Source organism: Stegastes partitus, unplaced genomic scaffold, assembly GCF_000690725.1.
Source record: "Stegastes partitus isolate 25-593 unplaced genomic scaffold, Stegastes_partitus-1.0.2 Scaffold390, whole genome shotgun sequence".
Lineage (NCBI taxonomy): Eukaryota > Metazoa > Chordata > Actinopteri > Pomacentridae > Stegastes > Stegastes partitus.
This window is the reverse complement of record NW_007578121.1, coordinates 291,802-319,323: the sequence shown is the minus strand read 5'-3', so window position 1 is coordinate 319,323 and position 27,522 is coordinate 291,802. Positions and strand designations below refer to the sequence as shown.

At 39.0% G+C, this 27,522-nt stretch overlaps 1 protein-coding gene across 2 annotated transcripts in view; it reads left to right on the top strand.

Annotated features, from left to right (window-relative positions):
* The window catches only part of rtn3 (reticulon 3), a 35,310-nt gene extending 11,838 nt beyond the window's left edge, over window positions 1-23,472 (top strand). For both annotated transcript variants that reach the window (XM_008285189.1, XM_008285188.1), the window contains 6 exons: window positions 12,037-12,244; window positions 13,999-14,137; window positions 16,245-16,314; window positions 18,279-18,325; window positions 19,530-19,588; window positions 19,707-23,472. In XM_008285189.1, coding sequence (XP_008283411.1) covers window positions 12,037-12,244; window positions 13,999-14,137; window positions 16,245-16,314; window positions 18,279-18,325; window positions 19,530-19,588; window positions 19,707-19,755 — 572 coding nt within the window. In that variant the 3' untranslated portion in view covers window positions 19,756-23,472. The remainder of the gene's footprint in view (window positions 1-12,036; window positions 12,245-13,998; window positions 14,138-16,244; window positions 16,315-18,278; window positions 18,326-19,529; window positions 19,589-19,706) is intronic.
* Window positions 23,473-27,522: the final 4,050 nt, after the last annotated feature.

The window sequence follows — 27,522 nt, the reverse complement described above, 5'->3', positions numbered from 1 at the left end:
TCGTGGGCAACTCCTCTGGTTGCGAAAAAAAACAACTTGTTGTATAGAAGTCTTTGAGAAAATGACCCTTCTCCCTTGATTTGTTAGCTCAGTGAACATTTTCCTAATGTGTTCATGGTCTCAATTTATTAAGACATTTCTTTCTTACAGAATGATGTTCATTTTGTAATTTACTGTCCCTTTTAGAGTAAAATAGGGTATTTTTTGACTAGCCCTACTTAGTGATTGACATGTCACTACTGTATTGGCATACATGGTGTCTTTGGGTTCTTTAGTGAGATCCACTTCTTGTGGGTTAAGTCCAGTGTCACAACACCAAGATGGAAAGGGCAAAATTCAAAACTTGAGATCTCGAAACCATAGTCCATAAGCCAGTGGGTGACATCACAGTCACTATATCCATCCTTTACGTACAATCTATGGCTATGCACAACAAATGACCTCATACAATGGGTTAGATAGCACAGCACACTCTATATCTGTTACCAGAAGGTTAGTGACGGCTTTTAGTAGCTAGTGCTTTCCTGCTATTTGATGTTGAAGAGTACAGGGTGCACTTGGTTTGCTCCGTCTGTTGGTGATGAATTATGAACACAGATATGGTGTTGTCCAGATGGCACACATTGTAAACTATTGGACTGACTGGTTTTGAATGTGTGAAGAATGAAATTGTCCTTATAGCTTTGGTTTTGTTAATAAACAGGAATGGCAAAAAGTGATTTTGAGGTAGCTACCAGTAAAGTGTTAGTATTTAATATCTAATATCAATTAATTTTCACACTGTCAGATGAGATTGCACAGCAGAGTAGGCCCGCTATTGTTGTAAATTACAGGGAAAATTCCACAAATGAACATTATGAGTGCACCATCTCATCACCCTTTATTAATTATAATTTTCCGACTACACAAGAAAGGCATTGAGGAGTAAATATAGGCCTTTTTATCTTTATGACCTTTTACTTGTTCTTGAAATTTCTTTTAAAATCTCATCCCATCTTTTTACTTCAGCGTTGTATCATTTGTGGTGTTCGTTGTTTAAAGGTACCTTTGGTCACTATTAGAAGCTCTTTCAATGCTGCTACGACAGTTACATAAGTGTTGCTAAGTAAACTTAATGACTTAAACTATTGTATCAAGGTACAAATAGTAGTTATATTCTCTTTGTAATAGAAATTATGAAAATAAAGCCTTATACACATAACTAAAACACTGTTGGTGCTGAAGGCAGAGCCCGAATTACAAAAGGCTAGGAGGAGAATGGTTAATACCATTGAATTTTTGTGTCAACAGAATTTATCAGCATGTGTGTACAGAGAACAATTGCCACAACAGTGACTGAAGAATGTATTTATTAAGAACTCTTTTAATTTTCACTAAGAAAATGAATACTGTTCACAAACAAGCTAACGCTATCAAAAAGAAAGTGTTTAAGCCTGCAAGTGCAGAGCAAGTCATATTCACTTGCTATATAAACTGCAACTATCATGCATAATCACCATAGCGACGCACAGTGATTTATAAGTATCAGCAAGTTTTTTTATTCTTCTGCTTCATTTGATCACTCAATAATTTAAGTTGCCATACTGGGTGGTGTTCAATGGCAACTTTGCAAAGTAGTTAAGAGCAGCATGCAAAATGTGAAGATCACATCATTATATGAATCTGCCTTACATCCCATGATGCAGTGCATGAATGCTTGGGCTGCTACATTAAGGCCTCGCTGAATAATAATAGAAGTGCATGGGAATTTAGTATGTGATTTTTATGACTTCCCCTCCTTTTCCCTCTTCGCTGTCGTTCCTCATACATGACGTTACAGACAAAAGAGTGGTCCTGGGCTCCGACAAGCCCTGTGAAGGTGTAGCAACATCCCTTCGATTTCCTTCTCAACCTGGTTCATTCTCCCCTGGCAATTACGGGAGTGAAGCAGGGCCACCGGATGGACAACCGGATTCACCAATTAAGACATCTCCTGTATCAGAGCGAATAAAGGCTCTAGAAGCTCTTGCTGCCAAAAAGAAGGAACCTGATTTTAGAAGCGATGGAGGTTTCTCTCACTTCAGGGACCGCCACCATGAAAAATCTCCCCCTGAGACTACAAAATCTCCCACTGAGACTACAAAATCTCCCACTGAGACTACAAAATCTCCCACTGAGACTACAAAATCTCCTGCTGAGACTACAAAATCTCCCACCGAGATGCAAAAGTCCCTCAACGAGAAAAATATTCCAATTGTCCAGAAAAGGGGAGGTTCTGCTGATCAGGAATCACCAGAGTCCCCATTTGAAGTACTTGGAGACTTGAGACAAGTAAACGAGTTTGAAGAAACAGAGGAGTGGATGAAGGCTCATTTACCTCCTGTGCCGGACTTCGATGCTGTCGATTTAATTAAAAGCACTGGCAATACTACATCAAAGGAGAGGGAGACAGACATAGTTATACCTGATGCCCCCGCTGCCTTTGCTGGTGTCCCTGATGCTTTTATGGATTCTCCTGTTGAAACTCCAAAACTGAAAGATGAGTTCAGTGTTGCAAAGAAGCAACCAAGTGTTGAAGAGGAGTTTGACATTAGCTTTTTGCCAACAGCTTATATGTGGGATCAGCAGGAAAAATCAGGTGCCCAGGCTTCATCAAATCTCGAGTCAGTGATTCCATCTTCCCCTGCACCTCCTGCAGGCTTTGGCTCCCCATCTCCTCCATTCTCCCCTCCAGCTGGCACTGATGCTAGACAGAATGTTTCAGATGAAAAGAAAGCCACTTGGACTGGAGATTTGGAGCCACCAGAGGCAAGTGAAGCAGACAGCTCAGGAGAGTCAGATGATACTGTAATTGAAGATGGTGTCAGTGTACGCCCTCCATCTTTTGATCCACCAGTTTCAAATGATACCACCACTCCCGGCTCTGCAGCTCCTGATCTTCCCACTGCAGAAAAGGAGACCCCTCCACCAAAGTCAGAGAGGAAGCTAATGCAGGTTCCAACAATCAATGTTATTGAGACAGATGAGCCAAATTACAGTGAAGAGGAGATGGAAATGGAGCCTGAGGCAGAGGAAGATGAGGATTATGAAGTTGTCAAAGACCCAGCCAGAGAGGCTCCAAAAACCTCAGAAACTGAGCCAGACAACAGTAAAACTGAGCCACCGAAAACACGTCCCTTAGAAACTGAATTTATGGAAGGCTACTCTCCTCCGTCCTCACCAGTGGACTCCGATGCCGAATACTCTCCCAAACACAAGATCCTTAAATCTATTCCAGAAACAGTCCACCTGGAATCTGCATCAAAATCCATGCCAAATGATTCAAAGGACTCGGAGACAGATTTTTCGCAAGCACCGTCAGACACATCACAGACTTCTTCACATAAAGTAAAAGATGAACCCTCCCCTTTCAAAGGCATAAACGAAGAAGTAGACTTTCCAGACAATGATGATGAGTGGTCAGATGAAGCCCAAGATATCTTAGTCAAACCTTGCAAGACTGAATCCAAGGACCCAGCTCCTTGCACCCAGTCCAAAGTGGATGAAAAGTGCAATACATATGAAAAAGATGTGTATATTTCTAAAACTAGCTTCATGCAGGATGATATATATGATAGACAGTCATTTGATTATGATTATGATGCATCCTCTCCCTTGGATGACAGTGATGATAATGGGCTGAACAATGCTAAGGACCAGGTACATTCTGATCCTTCTCAGATCTACATTGCAACAAGCACTGCACAAAATGACATTCCCAAGGACAGTCCAGGCCCGGGTGGTATCACTTCACTGAATGATGAAGAAGCCCTCCCCAAACCAATTGTTAAGCCATCTTTGAGAGAGTATCCCCAAGACCCCTATTCCTGTTTCCAAAGTGAGACACCAAGCACCAACACTGAGCAAGAGTTTCGTAAGAAAATGATCACTGACACTGTCGCTGATAACATGGCAAATGGCAACAACCTCCCATCGCAGAAACCTTGCTCAAACATCCAGCAGGACACTAAAGCAGGTCACCATGATGGCTCAATTTCTGAACCTACAGATAGTTTTGTGGACTTCATGCGTGAGTGCCTGAAATCAAGGCAGGATGAAGAACCTGATGATGTGCACCAAGGTATTCCCTCAAAGAATGATCCATGCAAAAGTGGACTGCCTCCTTCCCACTCCCCTCCAACCATGGTGATGGATCTTGAACAAGAACAACTAACTATCAGTGCTCTCAAAGAGCTGGGAAACAGTCAAGAGGAAGAGGAGGAGGAGGCAGTGATCCTCCAGTCAAAGGTTTCAAACCAGGACCCTGTGAACCCCTACGCTACACCTATTCGACGGTCTTCCTTTACCTCAGTTCCTAATCCTGAAAGTTCTCAAAGCAACCGTGTGGTCGACAGCTCATATTCCAAAGAGGTAGAGGCCATCGATGAATGGGTGGCTGAAGCCTATCATCTTGCTGAGCATGTCTTGACAGCAATACTAACCCACTTATCAGGTAACACCTTTTCTTTTGGGCAGTAGGCCTGCTAACCTCATGCAGTCCTCTCAGCAGGACCCCTTTTCTCACTCGGACCTTGTAAATGAATGCTCCTTTTCAAAACATGTTTCTATCTTTACGTTTCGTAAAGCATTTTACCATTTGGTCCTTTTCTTTTTTCAACCATTTTCTTTGGGTTTGTGGAGTGTAGCCTGCCTCTTGTGGTCACATGTCAGCAAAGAGTTATACTAGGAGTGCATAAAGGCCCTAGTTTGTCTCAGTTGTCATGGGGTCAGACACATTATAGCTAAAAAGTCTAAAGCCTATTCTCAGACAATGTCCTAATCCATGAGGGCATAGCCTTTTACTGGATACCTTATTCTGCCCACTTGGAGTTTTCATGTGGTCAGTTATACAAATGGTGATAAAGACACAAACTTTTATAAATTGTCCTTTCATAGGCACAAAGGTATTGCATGTGAAAAATTCAGAAAACAATGGATGGATGTTGTGAAGAATGGAGAAAGAACTTGAGTTTTAAATCCACCCAATCACGATGAAACAAAGGACACTTTAGGTTTTAGAAAAACACAGGAAAAGAAAGGGTATTAGAGCGGCGGGTGGCAGGCGAATATTCGGATGTTGAAATTGCTCTGCGGATACCACCACAACGAACGGATATTCGGGTCCAGCCCTAGTCATTTGGTATTGGCTTTGATGGAGCATTATATGAGGTATAAAATTCTCATTTTTGCTTCAACATGATCGATGGCACAATTTATCTTGACATATTTTCTCAGTTTATGCCTTGCTGGGGGCAAGCTGAGCCAAGAAAACACTTTTTTTTTGAAAATCATATATTAAAAACACTTTATTTTAGATCCAGACCAATTATTCCCAGGGATGTCCCACATCCTAAAGTATATATACATGTTGCATTTTTAGACAATGTTGTTCCCCCACTGTAAAGACACCTCAAGTAAGAACTGGTTCATCTTACCCCACTCACCCCTATATTTTATCTTTATTATGTAGTTCTTTTCTTTCTTCAAGGTACCACTTCCAACTGGATTCACTGGTAATATGTTGCTGATTATGGCTCTCTTTTTTTTTTTTAATTATTAATTTTAATCCAACCCAGTTGCAAAGTTTAGAGCTGTTGGAGGATTTATTTCTTTTGATTCAGTTGATTGTAAGAACATTGGCATGCATTAGCACAACCAGTCTTTTGATTGCATGATAGCACATGTGCAGCCTCAAATGCCTAAAAGCAGTCAGTTATTTGGAGCAGACACACCTCTTAATGTACAGCGTAACAGCCTTACTTAATGCTAACTGGCATTTCAAAGCTGCAATAACAATCATTGGATGTGGTATTGCGTGCCTCTAGTGAAATGTAACAAGTATTTGTTTTACATATACATATTTAGAACTGCAAAACAGAAAATATCTTGAAAGTTGTAGGTTTATTTAAAGCTGTAAGGACTGCAGTTGTCACAGATATTATTATGGCTATCAAACTGTGGTGTATGCTTCATGGACACTAAGGCTGCATATGGTCTAGTGTTCTCCCCCACTCCATTTGAGCTTATGACCCTCTGCCCTCTGTCCTTTACAGCTCGGCAGCAGTCCTCTGACCGGCAGTGGGTGGGGGTTTAAATATGGTGGCCAAGTGTTGGCTTGCAAGAACCTTGCAAGTCACGCAGTACAGTCAATCCCTAGTGTCAGGTTTCTGCCTTGATGTAACTTACCACAGCACATTTGGTAAAGACCACAGCATGAATAAAAAAAAAAAGGCACAGTGCAAAAAAATCTAAGTGATTAAAAAATTAACTGCATATCTAGAGGTCATCTGAGTGCCAATTATTTTGGTGTGGTAATTTGTATTCAGGTTCCAGTGAGATGCCTTCTTGGTAATATAGTTTTCTGTCACGTCTTTGAGTCCTTACTTGTCCAGTTTTCCTCTCTTTGTCCAGGCCTAATCTTCCTCTTAATTCTAAAAACTATAACTATGAGAGCTGCTTTAAATCAGACTGTTTCCATGATTGCTTTTGCAGTTATTGTGCATAGAAGTTGACCAGAGCAAGGGCAAAGTGCTGAAATGTATTGTATATCAGGAGTTACATCAGATAGTTCTGCAGTACCCTCCCCTCCTCTGCAAACACGATCTCCATTCCCCACACATATACACAGTGCCTGGTATGCAGACAGCAGTGTTAACACACTTGCTGGTACGTGTGCATGTGTTGCATACTTTTACCTAGAGCTGGCACACCACAGAGCTATATGCTGGAAATCTTACAATCAGAAACCACAGGAAAGTGTGCATCAAGAGGAATAAAGGAAATTTAAGGTTGCATTAATTTTAAAGCTATAATGCTTTTTGTCAAATTAACGTTTTCAGCAGTGTATTTGTTTGCTAATTGTGATAGCAATGATAATAAGCTTTGAAAAGGAAGCTGTTTTGTCATGTTCTGAAAAGGAACTTGTGTTGTTGAATCCTACCCCTCCAACCACAAGCTTGTGCTATTTTAGTGCTTCTCTGCAGTGCTGCTCCACAGCTCAGTAGGTTAAGCAGGGTACACTTGGCTAGGTGAGCTTGTTTCTGTGGGTGCGCCTATTGTCATGCTGTATATGCTGACTTGTGCCGCATTGCAATGTAAGTTTTTAGTCAAAGAACTCTACTTTTGAACAAATTGACAAACCATGTATCAGGAAAATCTAAACGACTGGAGCCAGAAAAGGCTTGCTGTATTGTTCTGGGGGTTAGTTGAAAGCCCATTATGGATGGGGTTCAACAGCAATGAAAACATTTGACAGGTCACAGAATATTATGTAACACAGGTGACATGCTGAGACCCTAATGAAAAGGACATACATGAACAAATCACTATATTTTGCAGTTATTTCACTGACTTCAGAAAACATTGCATAGTGGGTGGGAGTTAACACATTGGACAGTGTCTGCAATCACACAATCACACAGTGTCTGCTAGCTAGGCTATTTCTGCGAGTTGATAGACAGCAACTGGTGCACTGCCAAAAATGTTGAGGGTAGAACCTGCCTCCCAGCGAGTACTTCTGACAGTAATTGTTAGGATCATAGGGCATTCCATACCTAGGAAGTTTCATTCTGAGCCAAGCTTTGCATACCAAACAGTTCAGGACAAGGACATGTACGCTACACCCCTAATCATTAGTGCTTTCCTTCCCTGTCAACATTGTGCCAGAGAGAGAGGCAAACAGGCTAACTAAACAGTAAAAGGTTTAGACAAAGTGTATTTTATCCACTGAAGGCTTCGAAGATTAGCAGTCAGTCTGTGTTCTGATTTGTTTTTATACTCTGTTTGAAGAACGGTTACCTGCAATGTCTTGTTTGTTAGGGTAATTGCTTTTAGCTAAACGCAATAGGTTGTGTCAGGATTTGTATTAGGAACAAATGGAAAAAATACAGTGAGGGTTGAATGGGCATGCCGGCTAATTACTTAAAATAGCATTATTGCCAATGGTACTTTGGAACAGTTAGTAGTTACACTGCTGAATCTGAAGAACTGGGTACACTTGAAAGAACTTAATTTATACGTGTCGTCCAGCCATGTCTGTATGCAACAGTGGTTAGAGCTATTCTGACGACCACACTCTAAGGCGACATTTAAAGCCCACCATCACAGAGATTACGATTACAGTTTGACTACCTGCTTAGTGTGAGAATTGGTTGTGTGGTGTACATCAGGTACTAGTTTAGAGGAAATAGTTGTAAATGGTCAGCGATGGGATTAGGTGTGGTTATGTTTAGCGTGATTGTGACCTGTGTGCTAATGCATCCTGTTTGAGAATCAGAATCAGAACCAGCTTTAATGGCCAAGTACGTACGCAACATACAAAGAATTTGGTTTTGGCTGTTGGTGTAGCCCTAGGAATTTGCAGGAATAATAGAAATAGGAAAATTTTTAAAATAAAATATAATAAAGTAAAATAACTACAGGAAGAAAAGACTAAAATAAAATACAATAAATATTAATACAAAATAAAACAAGATAATAAGACAAATATATACAAGAATTTACACATCTGAGCAGAAAAGGTAAATGTGCATTGTGCAGAATAGAAGTGCAAATAACAGTTGTGGCTTGGAATGGCTCAGCTGTTCAGCAGAGTTATGGCAGTGGGATAAAAACTGTTTTTATGTCTGGTGGTTTTAGTCTGCAGGACTCCGTATCGCCTGCCGGAGGGGAGGAGGGAGAACAGTTTATGACTGCATCAGTAATGACTGTAAACATCTCAAATATTATTAAAGCACATGAATTCTTTCAGAATATGTAATTTTATGTAAAAGCAGTTCAAAATGCAGTTCTTTAAAGTAACACTAAAAGTAAACTTCCAGTAGAGACCTCACAAAGACTACTGAAGAGGATCACATCAGTCCAGCTCTCATTAGCATCCTGTTTGTCAAAGAACTGACTTTAACTTTTCAGTGCTAGTTTATTATGCATTAAATGTTGTAGGATTGTCCAAACCTGCCATGCAGTCTGGAAAAAGTCTGCTTACTGTCCCCAGATACCAAACTAAATCTGGAGAGGCAGCCTTCAGTTTTTAAACACCATGTACTCAAGGTGTGTGTTGGATCCGTGTAAAGCATTTTGAATTGCCTTTTTGTTGAAAGATAAACTTGCTATCCTCACGGTAGCGTCTTGTTAAAATTAGTCCAGTAAAAACCTTTATGCTTTGAAATGTCAATTGTCAATTAAAATCACAGTATAAAGGTGCAGAAAATGTGTGTCTTGGTAAAACCTGTTTGCACTCAGGCATGTAATCACGTATGTGTGTATAGCTTTAAGAGGAGCACACAATGAAAACAGGCCACTGCGCCTCAGCAGCCACTGGGACCTCAGCAGTGTAGACTGACGCTGAGAGACATAGAGACGGGGTGGGAGGGAGATAATGAACGAGGGCAGTCGAGCTCTGGCTGCCTCCCCGTGGCAGCAAATGGCAGCAAAGCATGCTGGGAGGACGCACAAACCCCTGCAGTGCGGGGAGAGGAAACCCCACTCATTGTTGCTGTCGGATGAAAACATTACATCTTTAAGGAAGTCCACTTTGTTTCCCGCGTGACCATAGCGCAGATTAATGTTTTGAAATTGGTTTTGGAAAGTGATCCATGAATTCACTTGTCCCTTTTTGCTGTAAACCCACTTAGTTGATACGTGTAAATTGTATTGTCCTGGCGTTAGGAGGTTTTCACACAGTCTCATTGTAAGCTCAACAGACAGAATCAGGAACAATAGAGCTGTCTCTGTTTCTGTCTGAGCACAACACCGCTGCTGCTGCTTTTCTCTGATTCTTTACAGATTTAACTCGGTGTGATGAGTGTTGTTGTTTATTTATAAACAGTGACTGCTAAATGGACATTTAACACAGTAAGAAAAGAAGCAGACTATGCAGTCGTATTAAATATCCAAAAATGGAAGACTTACAAAGAAGAGAAATAACAGAATGAGAATTGTTTAATTTTTCATTTTAATGCATAGTCAGTTAGGTATCTATGCAGTAATCAATTATTGATTTCTATTTGATGTAATATGACGGTGTATGTAAGTATCTCAACACAGACAAATACTGCATCCCAGTTAATTTTTTGTCAACCTCATTGCCAAGATAAAGAGAAACTGAGTAGTCTGCATCTATTGCTAACAAATCCCATTTGTTAGGACAGTTCCTTTGAAAGTAATTCTTTTCACTGATGTGTGATTTGCCGTAACTTTAAATTCACATAAACTTTTAGGAGTGGAACTGTACAGTGCCTGCTGCTAACTGGTTGTGCAAAGTGGATCAATCTGTCAGGAGTTATAGTCTAGTGTTAGTCGATTGAGATTTGTTTTGTTAAGTCCATCACAGCAGAAATCACAAATTTCAAGCATTATTGAATCTTGTTGTCTCTGAGGAGCAGATTGGGGGTGGCCTTTGTTAGGATTCAGGAGAATGTCAGACATAGTGGAATGAGAAAAAAGTGATTTCTGTGACAAGAAATGTGTGCATGTGCATCTTTGAGCAGGAGTGTGTGGTTCTGTGAACCAGCATGTAAGCTACATGTACGAAGTTTGAATTATTAAAGATGCACTTTACGTACAACAGTCAGGGTTAATAGTTTGCATGCACAAGCATTAAAAATATATAAACAATATTCACTGACATCCAACTTAGTCACCTTAGAGTTACTGAAATTGATTGCTATACAGCAGCCCGACAACAAATCCTAGGTTTTTGAAGCTTACAGTTTAAGCTTGGAATGCTTGATGTATATGCTGCACATGAGACAGCTCTGACACAGTGTTAGGGTTCAACATCTTACTACTCTAAATCCCAGCTTACAGTCAAAAACATGGAAACAACTAAAAAAAAAAAGAAAAGAAAATGCAAATTCCATTTGCATTGCACCCATAGTCAAAGTAGGACGTATCAAAAAATGTGACAAGTCTCGTTTCTAGTTGAGGAAAAATATTTTATACATAAAATATGTTTTTCTTTAATGACAGTTTGTTGTAAATGGTTTGTTGTAGCTGCTTTTATTTTGTGTGTTCTAGTGCGTGTTCCCATTAAAGTTGATGGAGCGCTAAGGCCTGAACTGTCCCTGAGGCATCAGCCCATGTGATTTCTCCACCACCACTTACACGAGGCATTTTTAAATACCCCCATTTTTCCCTACGCAAGGAGTGGCAGTTTGAGAGTGCCAGCCCATTCCAGCATTACATAACTGCCGTGTAGAGAGGCTATCACTTCTGCATGCACAACTTCTCATAGAACATGCATACAAACATGAAATGGGCATCTACAGAAATGTTCCTTCCTTAGTTATTCTGGGCTGCAGATGCCAGAGGAGATTTATGGCATATACTCATGCTTTATTGGGCCAGGGTATTGTAGAGAGTAGGGTTTTTTTTTCCCTCCTGAAGCCTCTTAAGTTTTAAAGGCTCATGCCAACCTTTTTTTTCCCTCTTCAAGCAACCAGTAGTAATAGTTTTGCATGATATTTAGTGCCTTAAAATGACAGTGAATCCTCATCATGAATTTAGCATACTTGCCTCAACTGCAAAGTGAACCAGATATATTTTTTATACAGTTTTAGGGCGCCTTGGCATCAATTCTCTGTGTCTGAGACAATTGTCCAAAGTCTCTTATAAGTGTTTAACTGGGTTCAGATTTGGTGACTGCAAAGCAATAGGATATGATTCACAACATTTTTATGCTCAACAAACCATTTAGTGTACTTTTGTGCACTACGGATGGGGGCATTGTAATCCTGGAAAAGACCACTCCCATCCCAAACAATACTTGCAGAATAACTTCTGCAGCGTAACAGAACCAACAGATCCACCCACTGCAAGAGTGAAAGAGTTCATGTTTTTCCTTTAAGTTATCACCAGTCCGTAGTTCTACCTATTTTTGAGGAGCAAAATAAAGGGTCAAAACATGTAGTGGACGTTCAAGACAAACCATTATATTACAACCGAATATCATAATATTTTACTGTAGGCCAGTGTGAGCAAACCAACACCAGTCTAACCCCTTCTTCCACCTCTTTGCAGTTAAGGATCTGATCCACTGGCGAGACCCCAAGAAGTCGGGCTTGGTATTCGGCTTGTCCATGCTACTGCTGCTGTCGCTGGCAGCCTTCAGCGTCATCAGTGTGGCCTCCTACCTGCTGCTGGCCCTGCTCTGTGTCACCATCACCTTCCGCATCTACAAGTCTGTCGTCCAGGCCGTGCAGAAATCTAACGAGGGGCACCCTTTCAAGTAAGATCAGCTCCCGTGTTTTCTGTCTGGGATTATGCTACTTTGACCTTTTTGTATGTATTGTTGACAGGTTTGAATCCTGGGTCAGCCAAGGCCAGTCAAAATGTTTTTAGTTTGATTCTCACAGTTGCAAAGTATTAAGTGTTTCATGGTTTTCATTGTCTTTGACACTGCACCTTGGGGGCTAAATCAATCCAAGTACTTGAAGCAAAAAAAACAAACAAACTGATCAGTATATTCCATATTGTGTTCTAAGGTTTTGAAGCCAACTTACAATACTGCAAAGATCTTAATATTCCTCATATAAACAATTAAACTACAGCCAGTTCTGAAGACGAAATTTTCAGAATGTTAGAGGTCAGGCAAGGCATTGCCTGACATAACCTCTGCCTCTTCTGCTTTTATTTATAGAACAACTTTTACAGTTGTGTCAGAGCTTGGGGGGGGAGGCTTCATAAGGTTTCAGCCACTGCTCCTCTTCATAGCTGCCAGACTTGATTCTCTTCATAGCTCATTTTAGCCCCTAAACTAAATATTTCAAAACGAAGACAGTGAAAATTGATGTATTGGTGTAAAAATAGCGCAACCCTGCAGTGGAATTACTCTGACATATGGGCACCAAGGTTTTTTTGTCTTTTTTTTTATTTTTTTGGATTCACCCCCTACTATTAAATACTTTTCAATTATCACATCAACTGTTAATTTCATTATCGATTCAAAAAAGCAAGTAGAGGTGACTGTTTCCTCCATTAACGGTTTTGTTTATAATATATTTAAAAATTCCTATCTGAAGCGTCCTGAGCCTAAAGCAATGTCGTCAAATTACTTGTTTTCTCCAAAGGATTTATTGCACAACAGCAATCAATTTACTTTAATATATAGCGAAAATCCTAAACTATAGGAAGCAAAAACAATGTAAACCAGAAATTTGTGCTTGACAGCTGATTTAAAACACTAGTTTATTAAAATGATATCAGTTGTTTCTAAAGCATAATGCCGTTGCCAAAGGCTGTCAACCATAGTTTATATTCACTAATTATTTTAAGTCACTTCTATTTGCTTTTTTTGAGTTGCTGTTATCAGTGAAACTAAACACTTCCTGAGTGAATTTCACATTTAAATCAAGAATTGGTGGAACTTTCCTCTTTGAGCTGCTAAGAGATTTTTAATTAGAATTAATCTGTTCAGGAAGTGTTAACAATTTTTAAGATCATAGTGATCAAGAAAACGGTACAGTAAAGACTAGAAATAATTACTGAATATAAAATGTGTTTATGTTGGTATAATGTGACTACTGTACATACAGAATTAGAAATAAGCATTTTTAGTTTTAGTTTTTAGAAAGGTAGAAGGTTTTATGTTTGTGCAATGTCAACAGCATTTTTTTTTCTAAATGATCTTTTGCTAACATGTATTTACACAACAGGGGTGATTCAAAATATAAGCCTGTAGTAGAGGTAGGTTTTGACAGTTTTAACTAGTTGTACTCAACCTGGTGAAAAATATCAAATTCTTCAACTTCAACTGTTTGATTTCCAAAACATCATGCCAGACTTCCTAAAAGTGTGTACTGAAAAGTGAGTTTTGATAACAAGAAACTTATAGACTTGCTAAAGTAGAGATTGAGCCATAAGCCTCCCACAGATTATTATACCATAACCACAGCCTGGCTATGTAGGATCTTTATGTAGCATTTCTGCCTGGACACTTAGCCTCATTTTATGCTCACCTTCCTCTCCTCCCTCTCTCCACAGAGCGCTGATAGATAAGGATGTCAGCATCCCTCCAGAGACTTTCCGCAAGCACGTGGACGCCAGTCTGACCTACATCAACCGAGCCCTGAAGCAAATGAGCCGCCTCTTCTTGGTTGAGGACCTTGTGGACTCCCTAAAGGTGAGCAGCCCAACCCTTAGTCACTGTCCAGTGTCATGCTGAGTTTTGATCGTTTACACTGCTTATTATAGAGTACTAGTCCCACTGTTCCAATAAAGGCTCATCTCTAGGGTGCAGCCTTTTTATAGCTTTGATTGGTGCAGTTGTAGCTCAATACAAGGTCATTTTATACTCTGAATCAGATTGGCATGCTTAAAATAACCCCAAGTAGTTATGATTATGTTACTGGATGACAGTTATATAGAGATTATGACCCAAACAGCTGCTTGGAAATTGACAACTACTGATTAAACGTACAGTTTACACTGTTCATCCTGCTGTGATAACATTTATACACATCTGTCTATCTGTCTGTCTGTAATTTTAAAGTCTGACCAACCAATCATCTGGTTTAAAAAAAAAAAAAAAAATCTGATCAGGAAATTTGATGCTATTATCCAGCTGGTGGAAAACTGGATGACCATGTAACAGTATGTTTGGGAAAAAGCATCAGTGTGCAAGGCATTTTACAGTTGCACCAAAGTGTATGTAGATTAATTTGAAGGAGGTACTATTGTCTGACTTAGTCAGTTTTCCTGTGCTTACCAATTTTTAGAAGTTTTCAGCAGTGCTGTTCATTGTTAGCAGCCAAACAGATGTGGTGACATCACAGAAGGATGAAACAAAAGCAGTAACAGTATCAAAGCCCTCTCTTCTGTCGTCACTCCCACAACTGCTTACTTGATTCAACTAAAAAATGAGGACAGTCCCACTGTGGCCTTTTGTAATGATATGTTTGTCCCGGTTTGTAAAATATACTGGAAACACACAGAAGAACTTCGTATCAAAGCCTCCCAATTTTTTAATTTTTTATTTTTTTTAAGGTTCAGGTTAGAGGTTGTTTGTTGACCTATCCTTTAAAAGTCTTTTACACCCAAACAGATTATTCCATCTTATTGTACCTTTGCTAAGATTGTGAAGGTGGGACTTCCTTGGTCTCACTAAAGTCGATAAGTATTGCATTACTATTAAATCAGTTAACTTGTGTAGATAATGATAGAACATATCTTAACACAAGGTGTAAATAAACATAGAATGTGATCAGATTAGCCGGACCACATTTAGACTCCTGTTGTGAGCAGACTTAGCAACCACACTCAAGAAGAAACATCATAAAAACAACACAAGCTTAACTCATTTGATCACCAATGATGGATCAGATTACATGCTTGAGAGAAATATTGTGAGCATATTTTACAAGTGTAAATGGAAACACAAACGGATGTCCTTATCTCGATAAAATATCCAGACACATGTCACATATCAGGTCTCAGTTGGACCTGTGCCTGAATGAGTCAGGTGAAAGTGTAAATCATTAGTCCCTAACAGGTACAACAGAACTAACAGGTGAGATGAGGTACTGATAGTGGAACCCAGTCTGTCCACACCCAGAACACTGAGACAGGTCTGACCAGGATACATAGTGGAAAGCAGTTTGTGTTTCACAAAAAGAGCTCAAAAGGTGTGTGCAGTAGTGGAAAGGTGTGGCCTGTAACATAAATGATTAAGTAGTTCTGAACTCCTCTCAACCTGTACTGTGTTGGATCAGAAAAAAATAACACTGAGTGTCTAAAAACTGATGTTTCAAACATGAATGGTTTATCGTAGCAAATGTAAATGGCTACATGTTTTTAAAGTTACGACATGGTTTATTCAGCACCCTGGTTAGGTGTGGCAAGAAAGACGTTCTGCGAACATTTCATGTACAGCAACCCTTTTCTCTGCAGCTGTTGTGTCAATTTTTAATGGTGATCAAGACCTTTCCGTATTCCCACCTTTGGAAGAACCAGGCTTTATTTCATGGAGGCGTAGGGAAAGACCTTGAATTTTCTTATGTTTGTTTGTTTTGTACATTTCCACAGGATAAATTTATATGATGTTGTTTTTGTTTTTTTAATGAGAGTGACTGTTCTATGAAGCGGTTTCATTTTGACAGTATATTTATATTGACTGTATATTGCCTTAGGTGTCAGTTAAAACTGTGTGTACGTAAATTGTTGCATATTGTCATATGAACTGCGAAAAGTTTCTGATCTAAGTTGGCCTGTGTGGTTCTTTGTCTCTCTAGCTGGCTGTGGTCATGTGGCTGTTGACTTACGTAGGAGCTGTCTTCAATGGAATCACCATTCTCATCTTGGGTAAGCACTGTGGGAATCAAGAAACATGTCACATTCTTTAACTTTCAGAAAGGGTCCATGATTTTTTTTTTGCCCACTGAAATGCTCACAGTGCAAATCAACAAATTCAGACATCTAGCCACTTCTTTCTTGCCACAACTTCTAACAGAAATAATGAAAACATTGCTGCAAAATCAGTCAGCTCCTGATATTTGTGTTGATTTGCCTTGCTTAGGCCTTTTAGAGCACGTTTAGCACGTTTAGATTAGAGTTATCATTTTCTAACAAAGATCCCGATGATGGCATGCTGATAAAGAAGATCAGCATCTTAAAGTTGCAGACAGTAGTCTGTGGGAGGTCATAACAGCCCTCGAGTGTTGTATGGAGGCCATTGTGCTCATTTAGTTTGATGATGTGCAGTGGGTTGACAAGATGGCTCAAAGGTTATAAGGCTAGATGAGGACTGGTGACCGGCTAACCACACTGTACTGTCCCATGGTGGATAGCTCGCATTAGGAAAGCTCTGTGTGGTTGTTTGACTTCATTTGAAAAGCTTTTAGATGAAGTCAAAACGACAGTGCTGTGTCTTGTTCCATTTGAATCTCAGTCTTTAGGTTGAGTAGCTGCTCAGACACTATGGAAATGTATCACGTGAGATTTTGACAGACACTTTTTATTGACTAATAAGCAACCACAACAACATTAACAGCTTCACATTAAAAATTAACTTTTTACAAATGTAACTAAAGAACAGTTCTGCACACAATTTAGCATTTTAAGGGCACAGCAAAGACTGTATCCCATCTATCTCCTACATCCAGATTATGGCAGCTAAGAGGACTGTGTGTGAAGAGATTTTAGTGAAAAGAGAAATAAGATGTTGATCACCTCTGTGGTCATTTCAGTGACTGTAGTTGGTGGTAATATTGTATTATGAGGTGATTCTAATAGTTTGCTCTGCTACAAATAATTGGAAGTGGAACGAATATTAAAAATCCCTTTCAGTCAATTAAATGTACATGCTTCGAACTGCAGAGGACAGATTTGTGAATTTGTTTTTGGCTGATGGGGATTTTGTTGCTTCTATTACACAGGTAGTAGCAAAATGGAGCACCTGTATCTTTCAAAGATGATAGCACTGTTGAGCTGCAAGCAAAAGGAAAGAGTAGGCTGAGACAAAGAGATATGCATGCCCAGCTTTGGCTCATTTTACATAAAAGACACATGGATGTCGCAGTTTGCCTGACTGCTGCAATAGGTTTCACAGTGACAGTTTGGACCTCAGACTGTGTGTAAGTATGGAGGACATGACAGCTTCCCAAAGATGAAGACATAATATCTCTGAAATGGGTGCTAGTGATGGTATTTGCAGCGGTCTCCACCTCTGCAGACAGCATGGTGTACTAGTGATATTGAGTGATATTAAAATCCCATTTCTTGCCAAGCCCTTGATACCAAGCCAAGAGCATAACCAGTCTATGTAGAAGAAGTAGTTGATATGTAGCTTCCTGCACAGTGAGAAGTTGCTAACATATTTTATCTAGACAATGATAAATTAAAAGTGTCCGTAATAGTCAAGAGGGTGGTGGCAGAGCTACATCAAGTGTAAGGTGTATTTGCCAAGCAGAGGGTGGGACCGTGATAACATATCTCCACCCCCATCATTATTCAGCATACTCTGAATGCAAAGGATGTCAGCAGTGCAACATGGCAGTTCCCATTTCTGTGATATTTTGACTTCACTTTTTACTGTGAGAGGAAGTGGTGACGAGTCATCCATCTTTAGATACAGTCCTTTGTTTGGACCCACCGTAAGATGATGAGCTTGTCACAGTCTCAGCTGCAACACACTTAGAGCACAACTGGTGTATTTGGGCTAGACAGTGTACAGTGACAGTGTTTTAGTGTTAGCTAGTCAGATCATATCTCAGCCAAAATCCTGTTTATTTTTGCTAATGTTTCTGTTGATTTTCTGTTTTCTCCAGCTGACATCCTGCTCTTTGCTGTGCCTCCTGTCTACGAGAAGAACAAGGTGAGATTGTGACCCTTTATCCCAGGGCAGGATGAATATATCAGATGACAAACTGCCCCCTGAGAGCTGCAATGATGTCAGCAGTTAGCAAACGTAACCATCAGCAATGAGCTCACTGGATGACTGCAGTCTTCATCAGACACTAAGGGCTTTCTGCATCGCTCTTGTTGCTCACCCAGTAAAGCTGCTAAGGGCATGAAGTCACTGTTAAGACAGATAAGGAGGCTCTCGGCATGAAGATGACGTACATCCTGCAAAATGGGAATTTTCTGACATTCGAAGATTACATTAATGCAGGAAGTTTGTTTTGTCTCTTACACAGTGGCCCAAAATTAGTGTTCTTGTAGCTGTTGACAGTCAGTTTCAGTAAAAATTTGTACTGGTGTACTCAGTCCCTGTAAGCCATGATAGTGCACCAGCATGTACAAATGCAAGGCCTCCCCTAAGTGGAATACAGCTATTTTTAATAGTTGTGTTTTCCCTCTTATGATAAGTCAAAATGTCTGACATGAGAAAGATCTATACTCAGTTGTGACCCATGCTCAGTTTCAAATTTTATCTTCAGCAGTGTGCTGGCTGGAAAGTTTAAGTTGTACAGTTCCAATCAAAATTATTCAAACCTCTTATCCTGCATGACATTCTCGTAATAATAATAAAAATGTAATAAAAGAATTTCAACTAAGGTCTTGGTGGATAGTTACAGAAAGGTTTGTAATACATTTTTTGAGTGAGTGAGAACACAATGTTGAACTTCCGAACATTAAAGATGACATTTTCTCCATAACAGCCAAAAAGTACATCTCTCCAACCAGTATTTTGTGAAACATCCTTCAACTATCATGACCTTTAACAAATATTACGGTCGTTTCTCACAAGCTTTAAGGAGTCCAATGTGTCAGTTACATTCAAGTTAACCAGTTCCTACAACAGGATTTACCTGTTAAGCAGGTATTCCTCTTGTCTAGTAGGATCTTCTTAAGACCAATTCATGCTTTCCACATCTGCAGGTCTGCAAGGGTATCCATGATATGCATTTCATCATCCACCAAGTGTGCAATATCAGAGAAATAAAAAGCAACCATAAAAATCAATTAGTATCTGTTAGGTTTTAATGGTTCTCAAAAAACAATGGTGGTGTTATTTTTTTTTTTAGTTCCTTTAAAGTAAGCATGTTTTTTACGAAATTTCCTTTTTCTCCCTCCAGACCCAGATTGATCAGTACATCGATCTGGCACGTACTCAGATCAACACCACAATCGCCAAGTAAGTACCTCTAATCGTCAGTGTCAGTTTGTTGCAGAAACATCTGATAACCAACTGCTTTAATGCAAAAATACAGTTAATAATCTTTGGTTTTCACACCTGTTCTTTTCTCTAACAGGTTGCAAGAGAAACTTCCTGGGGCTGTGAAGCGCAGCAAAACTGAATGATCAGACCCCACATTAAAAGCCTCTCCATCACCATCATCCTCATCTCCATCATCTTAAACCCCTGTATCTTCCTATCTTCCCCTGTCCCTCTCCAGTTAACCCCTGTCCCCAGTCTAACTGCTCCTCCTCACTCCATTCAACCATCACCACCCTACTACACTGAACCTTGCTAGGTAGAAAATCTCTGAGCTATTCAATATTTAATGTAAAACTACTGCGCAGCTTAACTTGCAAGCATTAGAAAAGAACTGTGCCTGTGCAGACAGGAAGCACGTCGCTAGCGAGGAAGTGATGTAACGCCGCGGCGGACCCGCCTGTCTGTGGGCGTGCCACAGGGGAATGGAGGCAGGGTCGAGTGAACTAGACTGAATCTATTACCTGGTTTCGTCATGTACAGTGAGCAGGGGGTGGATGATGGCTGTTTATGTCACACAAAAAAAGCAAATGTCTGTACTTAAAACCACGCATTTCCCTGAAGGTAAACGGCTGATTTAAGCTGGAAAAGTTAACGAAAAGTAAAAATGTAAAAAAAAAGAGGAAAAAAAAAAAAGGAAAACCAACCTTTTGGGTGTTCATTGTGGCTAGTCTTATCCTGCTCTCTTGCTCTACAGCTGTTGTATGGATAAATAAAAGTTAATTTTTAGAAGCTGGTAATGGGTTTGCTGTTACTGACTGGCCTGTTGTTGAGTTTGTTTCTGTTCACCTTACAGGCACTTCTGTATGTAAGATCCTGCAATGCACTGAACTTTATTTTTTTTTTATTTTATTTTATTTTTTTTAAACATGAGCAGGTTGAAATAAAAGGATTGGAACACTGAGCCAGCTGTGATAATTTGGTCTAGTTCACCCTCTTTTGATCAGATGCATTTTTTTGAACAGTTTTCTCTATGTATATACACTTTAAGACAACTACAGGCTCTCTCTGCTGTAAGGAACACATTAGCCTCGCTTTTTATATCAAAGGAAAGTTCCCTCACTTACAGCAGTCCTAACTCCTTTTGTCGCACCTGTTCAAGTCGCAAAGTGTTGAGGTCACATTCACTTGTAAATTTTAATTATTCTAATCACTACTTATTACTGTTATTGATATTAATTATAGGATGGCTGCTTTGACTCCCTACTAGCTTGACAACAGCATTGTAAGAGTTATGTTAAGTGTTATTGAGCTTAATAATTATAAACAGGGGATCTATCAGAGTCCTCTTGAGAAATAAATTCCCGATTGTTTGATAGGTTAAGCAACACACCTTCTGATGTGTTGCCTCAATCCCTTCATCTTAAATCCCAAAACGGCTTCCCAGATTGCCACTGTGTTGAGTTTTAAGTTTATGGAGTGCCAAGAATGCCACACTTTTACAGTGTTTAATTTTAAGTTTTGAAAAAAAATGCAAGCTCTTTTTCAGTTATCTTCCCTAAAGACCATTAATACAGTTTGTTTGTTTTGTTTTTTTAATTTCAGCAACTCTACTGTTCCTAAACTGAACAAATTTGCTTTTTTTTTTTTTTTTTTTTACAAGAGTTGCCAATCAGCTTCTGTTGCTTCCATGTCGGTGAGAGTTTTAGTGTTTTTGGCAAAACACTGCTTCTGTCTTAACAAACTACTTAAAGAGGACATAATGTTAAGTGGAATACAAAAGCAAATTTTCTGTCTTTACAGTAATCCCTTTTTTTAAAGAAAAAGAAAATGAAAATAAAATATAAAACTTCATTTGTTGTAGCTTTTTATAAATGTATCAGTGAATTTTATAACAAACACTGTTTAAGTCATGACTGAATTTGGCACATTTGGCACTCCATGTAAACCTCAGCAGTGATCCGAAAATTGGAGATTAGGGGTTGGTATAACAAAATGAATGGGTGTAGTTTGCAGAGTGTAAGTGCAGAAGATGGAAGCAGTTTTTGGAGGGGTTATTATAGAGCTCTGTTTGTCACTTTGTTTTTCTTTGACTGCCATGAAGTGCATGTCGTAGTGTAAGCTGGAAACAGATTTTCACCCTTTATATAGGCTGTATCATATTCTTGACCCTGAGTTTTGTTTAATATGATTACTTGTGATTGTTTAAATGGTGTTTTTGAACTCAGTATAAACCATAGTCATATGTTGGCACTATCGCGCTACGTCTCATATTGTTTTAAGGGATTAATATATAGATGGAAAAGAAATGAGTCATATGTTAGTGTTTCTGTCCATTTCATTGTGCCCCAAAGTGTCTCCTCAATACTAAATGGCTAACAGAGGAAGGTCATTCTTTCACTGCCTCTCATTGCAGTAATTAATTGAACAAAAACTACTACGACTACTCAGACATCTGCCTGTATGCTGAATGTTTTCTCTTGTGGAACATTCCTCCCTGTGCATGCCCTCTACTGTGTGTCATTGCACTGTGATCGCCTCACACGTATCTTGATTGATTCCTCATGCATGCATGGTGTCTCATTCACACCTCTGGGTGGTAAAGGCAAAATATGCAACTTTTCTGTTGGATGCTAGCTGTTAGCCTTCACTCTTTTAACTGGGTAGGTTTTGACCCGTGGCTGCTTGGCAGTCATGTAGCTGTAAGCTAGCCTGAGGCTGAGATAAGCAGCATCTGTGCAGTTGCTACAGACACTGAGGAAGCAGACAGCGTATGTGAAGGGTAATCAGGCCTGCAGACATAGTGATAATGTTGTTATGCATTCTGTACATTTGTTTGAATATGAATAAGTTGCATATTGTTGCTTTAAAAGGACATGTTATCATTTTCATTTGACTTAATGCAAGCTACTGAAACACCTTTTAGTTGTTTGGTTTACATGAATTCTGTTTATGTTTGGGGTCAGTTCAACCAAATTAAATAATTATAAAAAATTCCATACTTACCTCTTGCTGTGCATATGTTTTGGTTGTATTTAATTTCGCCTGATTGATGAAATTGAAACTATTGTTGGAAGGTCATTTAGGCCAACTAAAATCCGAATTAGAAGTATTTGTAACTATTATTTTATCCGTGTTTTTTCCTTGGAGCTCCTTTCTACAAAGAAAACATTGCTGACAGTGTGTTTTCCGATTCAAATACAGTGTTTCAAAATCTGTGAGACACTAAGTATCTGAAACTAAGTCTGATTTCTGGAGGAATTGTTGGCAATCAAATTTATCTGCATGCCAGATAACACTGGAGGTAAATTTTGTGTTTTGGGTGAGCTGATCCTTTCATATTTCTCCAGCTACCGTCAAGCTCTCAGTCTGGCCTCATCCCTCACGTGTTGTGCTTTAAAAGCTAATTTTCTTTTCAGATGCACTGCACCTTCATGATGGCCATGTTTCTTGTGTTAGCGTGCTACCAAGGCTAGATAGATAAATAAGTTGGCGTATTTCGTTAGTGTAATATATGATATGAATAAAAGTCAACATATTTTTTCCTGTTCCTTCACAGCATGTTGCTTTTCTTCTTTTTCCTGTTTGTCAGTGTGTTTTCATCAGGTATGGGAGTGTGTGACAGGACTGTGTTTGATTTTTTTTTTGTGTCTTTGGCATTTTGCTTTGGACTCTACTGGTATCTAGACGTTGTTCACTAACATCAGCTCTGTTTTGTATTAGCTATGACTTTGGTTCCAATTTTTGAAGCGTTGAGAAAGATGTTGCAGGAAAAAAGAAGAAAACTGAGAAAAAAAAGTATGTGGTCTCTGTACTGATGTCAAAGTGAAATTAATAAAAACACCTCAAAGGTCTGTTGCTTAGGGTGGGTCTTTTCACGTTATTTTGAGTGAAGGGCACTTGATAAAAACAACATGTTTTCTTCCAGCAGGCATGCAGTGTGGGAGGGAGGAGGATTAAAAATGCATCCAGATGAGATATCTAAAATAAGAAGATTTGACTTGAGAGGCTGCTGTCTATTATGGTGTTTGGGTGGAGAGAGGATTATAGTCTCTAATTTTAGAACAGGCCAATCTACAAGAACAATAAAGTGTTGGTAGTCAAATGTATACTTGGCATCTCTTTTAAAGCCTGTGTGGCATTACACAATAGAATCGAAGCCACATATTAGTGAATCTTTAATGAAATTTTGTAAAGTTAGAGAATAGCATACACTGAAGGAAGCTTTTCAGCTTTTGGAAGTACATGTAAAAGTGTACTTTATTGATTGCCAAACTTGGTTTTCTCCTCTACCAAAGCAAGTTTATTAAGGTCTTAGCGCTGAAAGTGCAAAGAATTGATTGGACTCGTTCTGATTCTTAAAATTATTTTTTAAATGAAACAAACGCACTAAACATGCTCAAAAACTCACCAAAATTTGCACGCACATCCAGACTATCCAAAAATGTAATATGTTTGGGAACTTGGGCATGTGAGGGGCACAATGGCTCCATAGCCCACCCTAGAAACTTTCAACGAAGTACCACTGGAAATACATGTGGCCTACACCTATGAAATTTGATAGGCATATGTAACATCTCAGGACACACAAAAAAGTCACTGGGCACGATACCCTAAACCCAACAGGAAGTCCACTATATTGAATAAACAATGAGCTTTTGGGTGGAGCCTATCCCAGCTGACTTAGAGCGAAGGCAGGGGACACCCTGGACAGGTTGCAACTCCACCGCAGGGCTGCACATAGAGACAGACAACCAAGCACACTCACATTCGCACCTACAGACAATTTAGAATCACCAATTAACCTCAACATGTTTCTGGATCTTGTGGGAGGAAGCCAGAGAGCCCGGAGAGAACCCACACTGCACGGGGAAAACATGTAAACTCTACGCAGAAAGATCCCAGGTGTCCTCACTGGTGACCTTCTAGCTGCGAGGCAATGGTGCTAACCACTGAATCACCTTGCAGCCTATCAAAACCAGCAGGTAGCTGTAAATATGTAAGAAATAGGCCAGCTGACTATAAATTACCAGGTTCATTTTGGTCAGCAGCAGCGGTTAGCTCCAGCCCACCTGACACCCCTTAAAAGAAAATTTGGTGTAGGTGATGGATAGATTTTAGGACAATTAATGGCATATTCAAACCTAAAATTTCCCCTTGCTAAATTAACTGGCAAATGGATCTAAACCTAGCTACACTGTGAGTTACAACAAAACAAATCAATCCCCACTAAACCAACCAAGTTGCTTACCACAAGGCCTGTGACATGAAGAAGTCAAAGAAACCCAACTCAGCATGGTTAGACCTGATACACTGAGTTCAGGAATCATCCATCCATTATCTATACACCGCTTAATCCTCACTAGGGTCTTGGGGGCGTAGACAAGTCGCCAGTCTATTTCAGGGCAACACATAGAGACAAAAACACCTACGGACAATTTAGAATCACCAATTTCCCTCAGCATGTTTTTGGACTGTGGAAGCAAATCGGAGAACTAGGTGAGGACGCATGCTGCACAGGGAGATCCCAGGCGTCCAAACCAGGACACGAACCAGGGATCTTCTAGCTTTGAGGCGATGGTGCTAACCCCTGATCCACAGTGCAGCCCAAATTCAGTCATCAGTTTTATACAATTTGCTGATCATTTAAGAAACAATGAAAACTGACCGACTATAAAATTGTATTTGAAATCCCACTTTAAAACATTATTTTATTGAGAGTTTGCAACTAACTACTTTATTATTGGTTCCTAACTTATTTACAGATGCTTTATACATCAGTTACAGTTGTTATTACCAGCAAATATAATCTGCAGTTATAAAGAATAAATGTTTTGGTGAATAGGAGTCAATGTTAATTAATAATGAATGAACATTTGAGATAGTTTAAATGACATTCATTTATTTAATAATAATTACTTCTTTAGCTGAATTCTTTTTGATGCTCAGTGTATCAAACTATATATAAAGTGGCTCTATTAAATACTGTATGTTTTTTCAAAAACAAAGTTTTACAGGGCCATGTCCTCATCTAAATTATTAGCATGTTTCAGCTTATCTTAAAATGTTGGTACAGTACATAAAGTATGTCACCATATGTATATGGGCAACTGAATATTCCTTCTGTTTATGACACATTATTACATAATTATGACACAAACTATCGTCATGGTGTTGAGTATTTATTCAAAGATCACTGAGGAGAGAATGCACATGTCTTACGTTGGCCATGTACAGATGAAAAGTGATGAGAAAGTTAAAGAAAAACAAGGAGCAGAGTCATGGGTCACCACAAGGAGTCTCCCCACACATACACAGTATAAACAGGCACACACACACACACACACACACACACCAGCAAATGTATCAGGTCTCACTTCAACAAATCTTCTATCATCAATTTGTAACTCACTTCATTTTAAATAAATAAGTGCTATGTCATTATTCTTAGAGTGACATGAGATCTATTTTAATCCAAAAATAGGAGGCTGCTTCTGTTGTCAGGTCATGGGCTCAGGCAGACGTTTGCTTTACCTCCACATTAGTATTGTATCAAAGTCAATTTTGATCATTCTTCAAATGTTATAATTTAACGTGTCATTCACACATACGTACAACAGAGTAACAGGGCCACTGAAAGAACAAACCGAGAATTTCAAGAGAAAAAAGTCACAGCGCTACAGTATAAAGTTGTAATTTTGTATCAACAAAACAAAACAAAAATCTAAAACATGATTTTTCCAAAATGAATTCTATACATCAAATATAAAGCATCCTGTGATAAGATTGAGCATAATAAATTAAATGTGCATGATTTAGATTTCTTGACAGTCCAATAAATACATTGAATGTACAGCTGTAAATGAAATGTATAAAAGATTTTAGCTTAATTTTTCAAATAGTTTTCAATAATGTAATACTTTTCTGATGATAGTTACTTTGTCTTGTAATGTATCTTTTCCCTCAATTAGTACAATTACTGCTAATTTACTTTAATACTCACGCTTTGATTAGAATTTTTTCTCAAAACTGTGAAACTTTTAAGATCAGAATATTGGGACTTTTTCTTCAAAACTCCATCTTTTTTCTGACATTCTTATTCCTTTTCTAATAATATCATGATTTCCTTCTTGATAACAACTAAAAATGGCAATACTTTTACATTATTCTAAAAAAATATTAGACCTTTTCTTTTTAACAGTGGCCCTATTACCCAAATTCATGGCAACACCTCTACAACCACAGCTGACACATATATTCTGTATCTTCGAATATCAACATCTGACATTGAAAAAAAATAAAAAATTAGTGATGAAATGGTTGCTGATGAAAACACAATCCCTGAGTTACATTTTCCAGGTGAAGAGGGGACATCTTATGGCAGACTTTCTCACAGAGTTAAATTTTAACTTCTTTTGTTGCATAAATTTTGTACAGTGAATGAAAAACATGAAGCCGTACCGAAGCCGGAGCAAACTTTTAAAAGTGAATGCACAAGTCCAATGAGCCTTTCACCAGCTGTTAAAGACAGACAATATTGTTGAAAAACTGGACATAATTACAAACACATTTTGTGGACACCAGGGTGCATAAAAGTGCTTATATAAAGAAAAAATAATTCAAATTTTCATATATTTACATATATTTATGTGCAGCTTTTAGCTAAGATGACTTGTGGCTAATGAAAAGGATGCAGGCCGGTGTATGACACAGAGTCACTGAGATAACATATCTCATTATAATGGATGAGTGAGAGGAGGGCATCCCCCTTCATTGTAAACAAGGAATAAATAGACCGAAGAGATCGGAACTTACTGACTGCACGCTGTCATTCATTGTCTTCAGCAATAACATCAAACACAGTCTTAATCAATTGGCTGTACAGAAGGAAAGTTAGGATTTAGTACATTTTT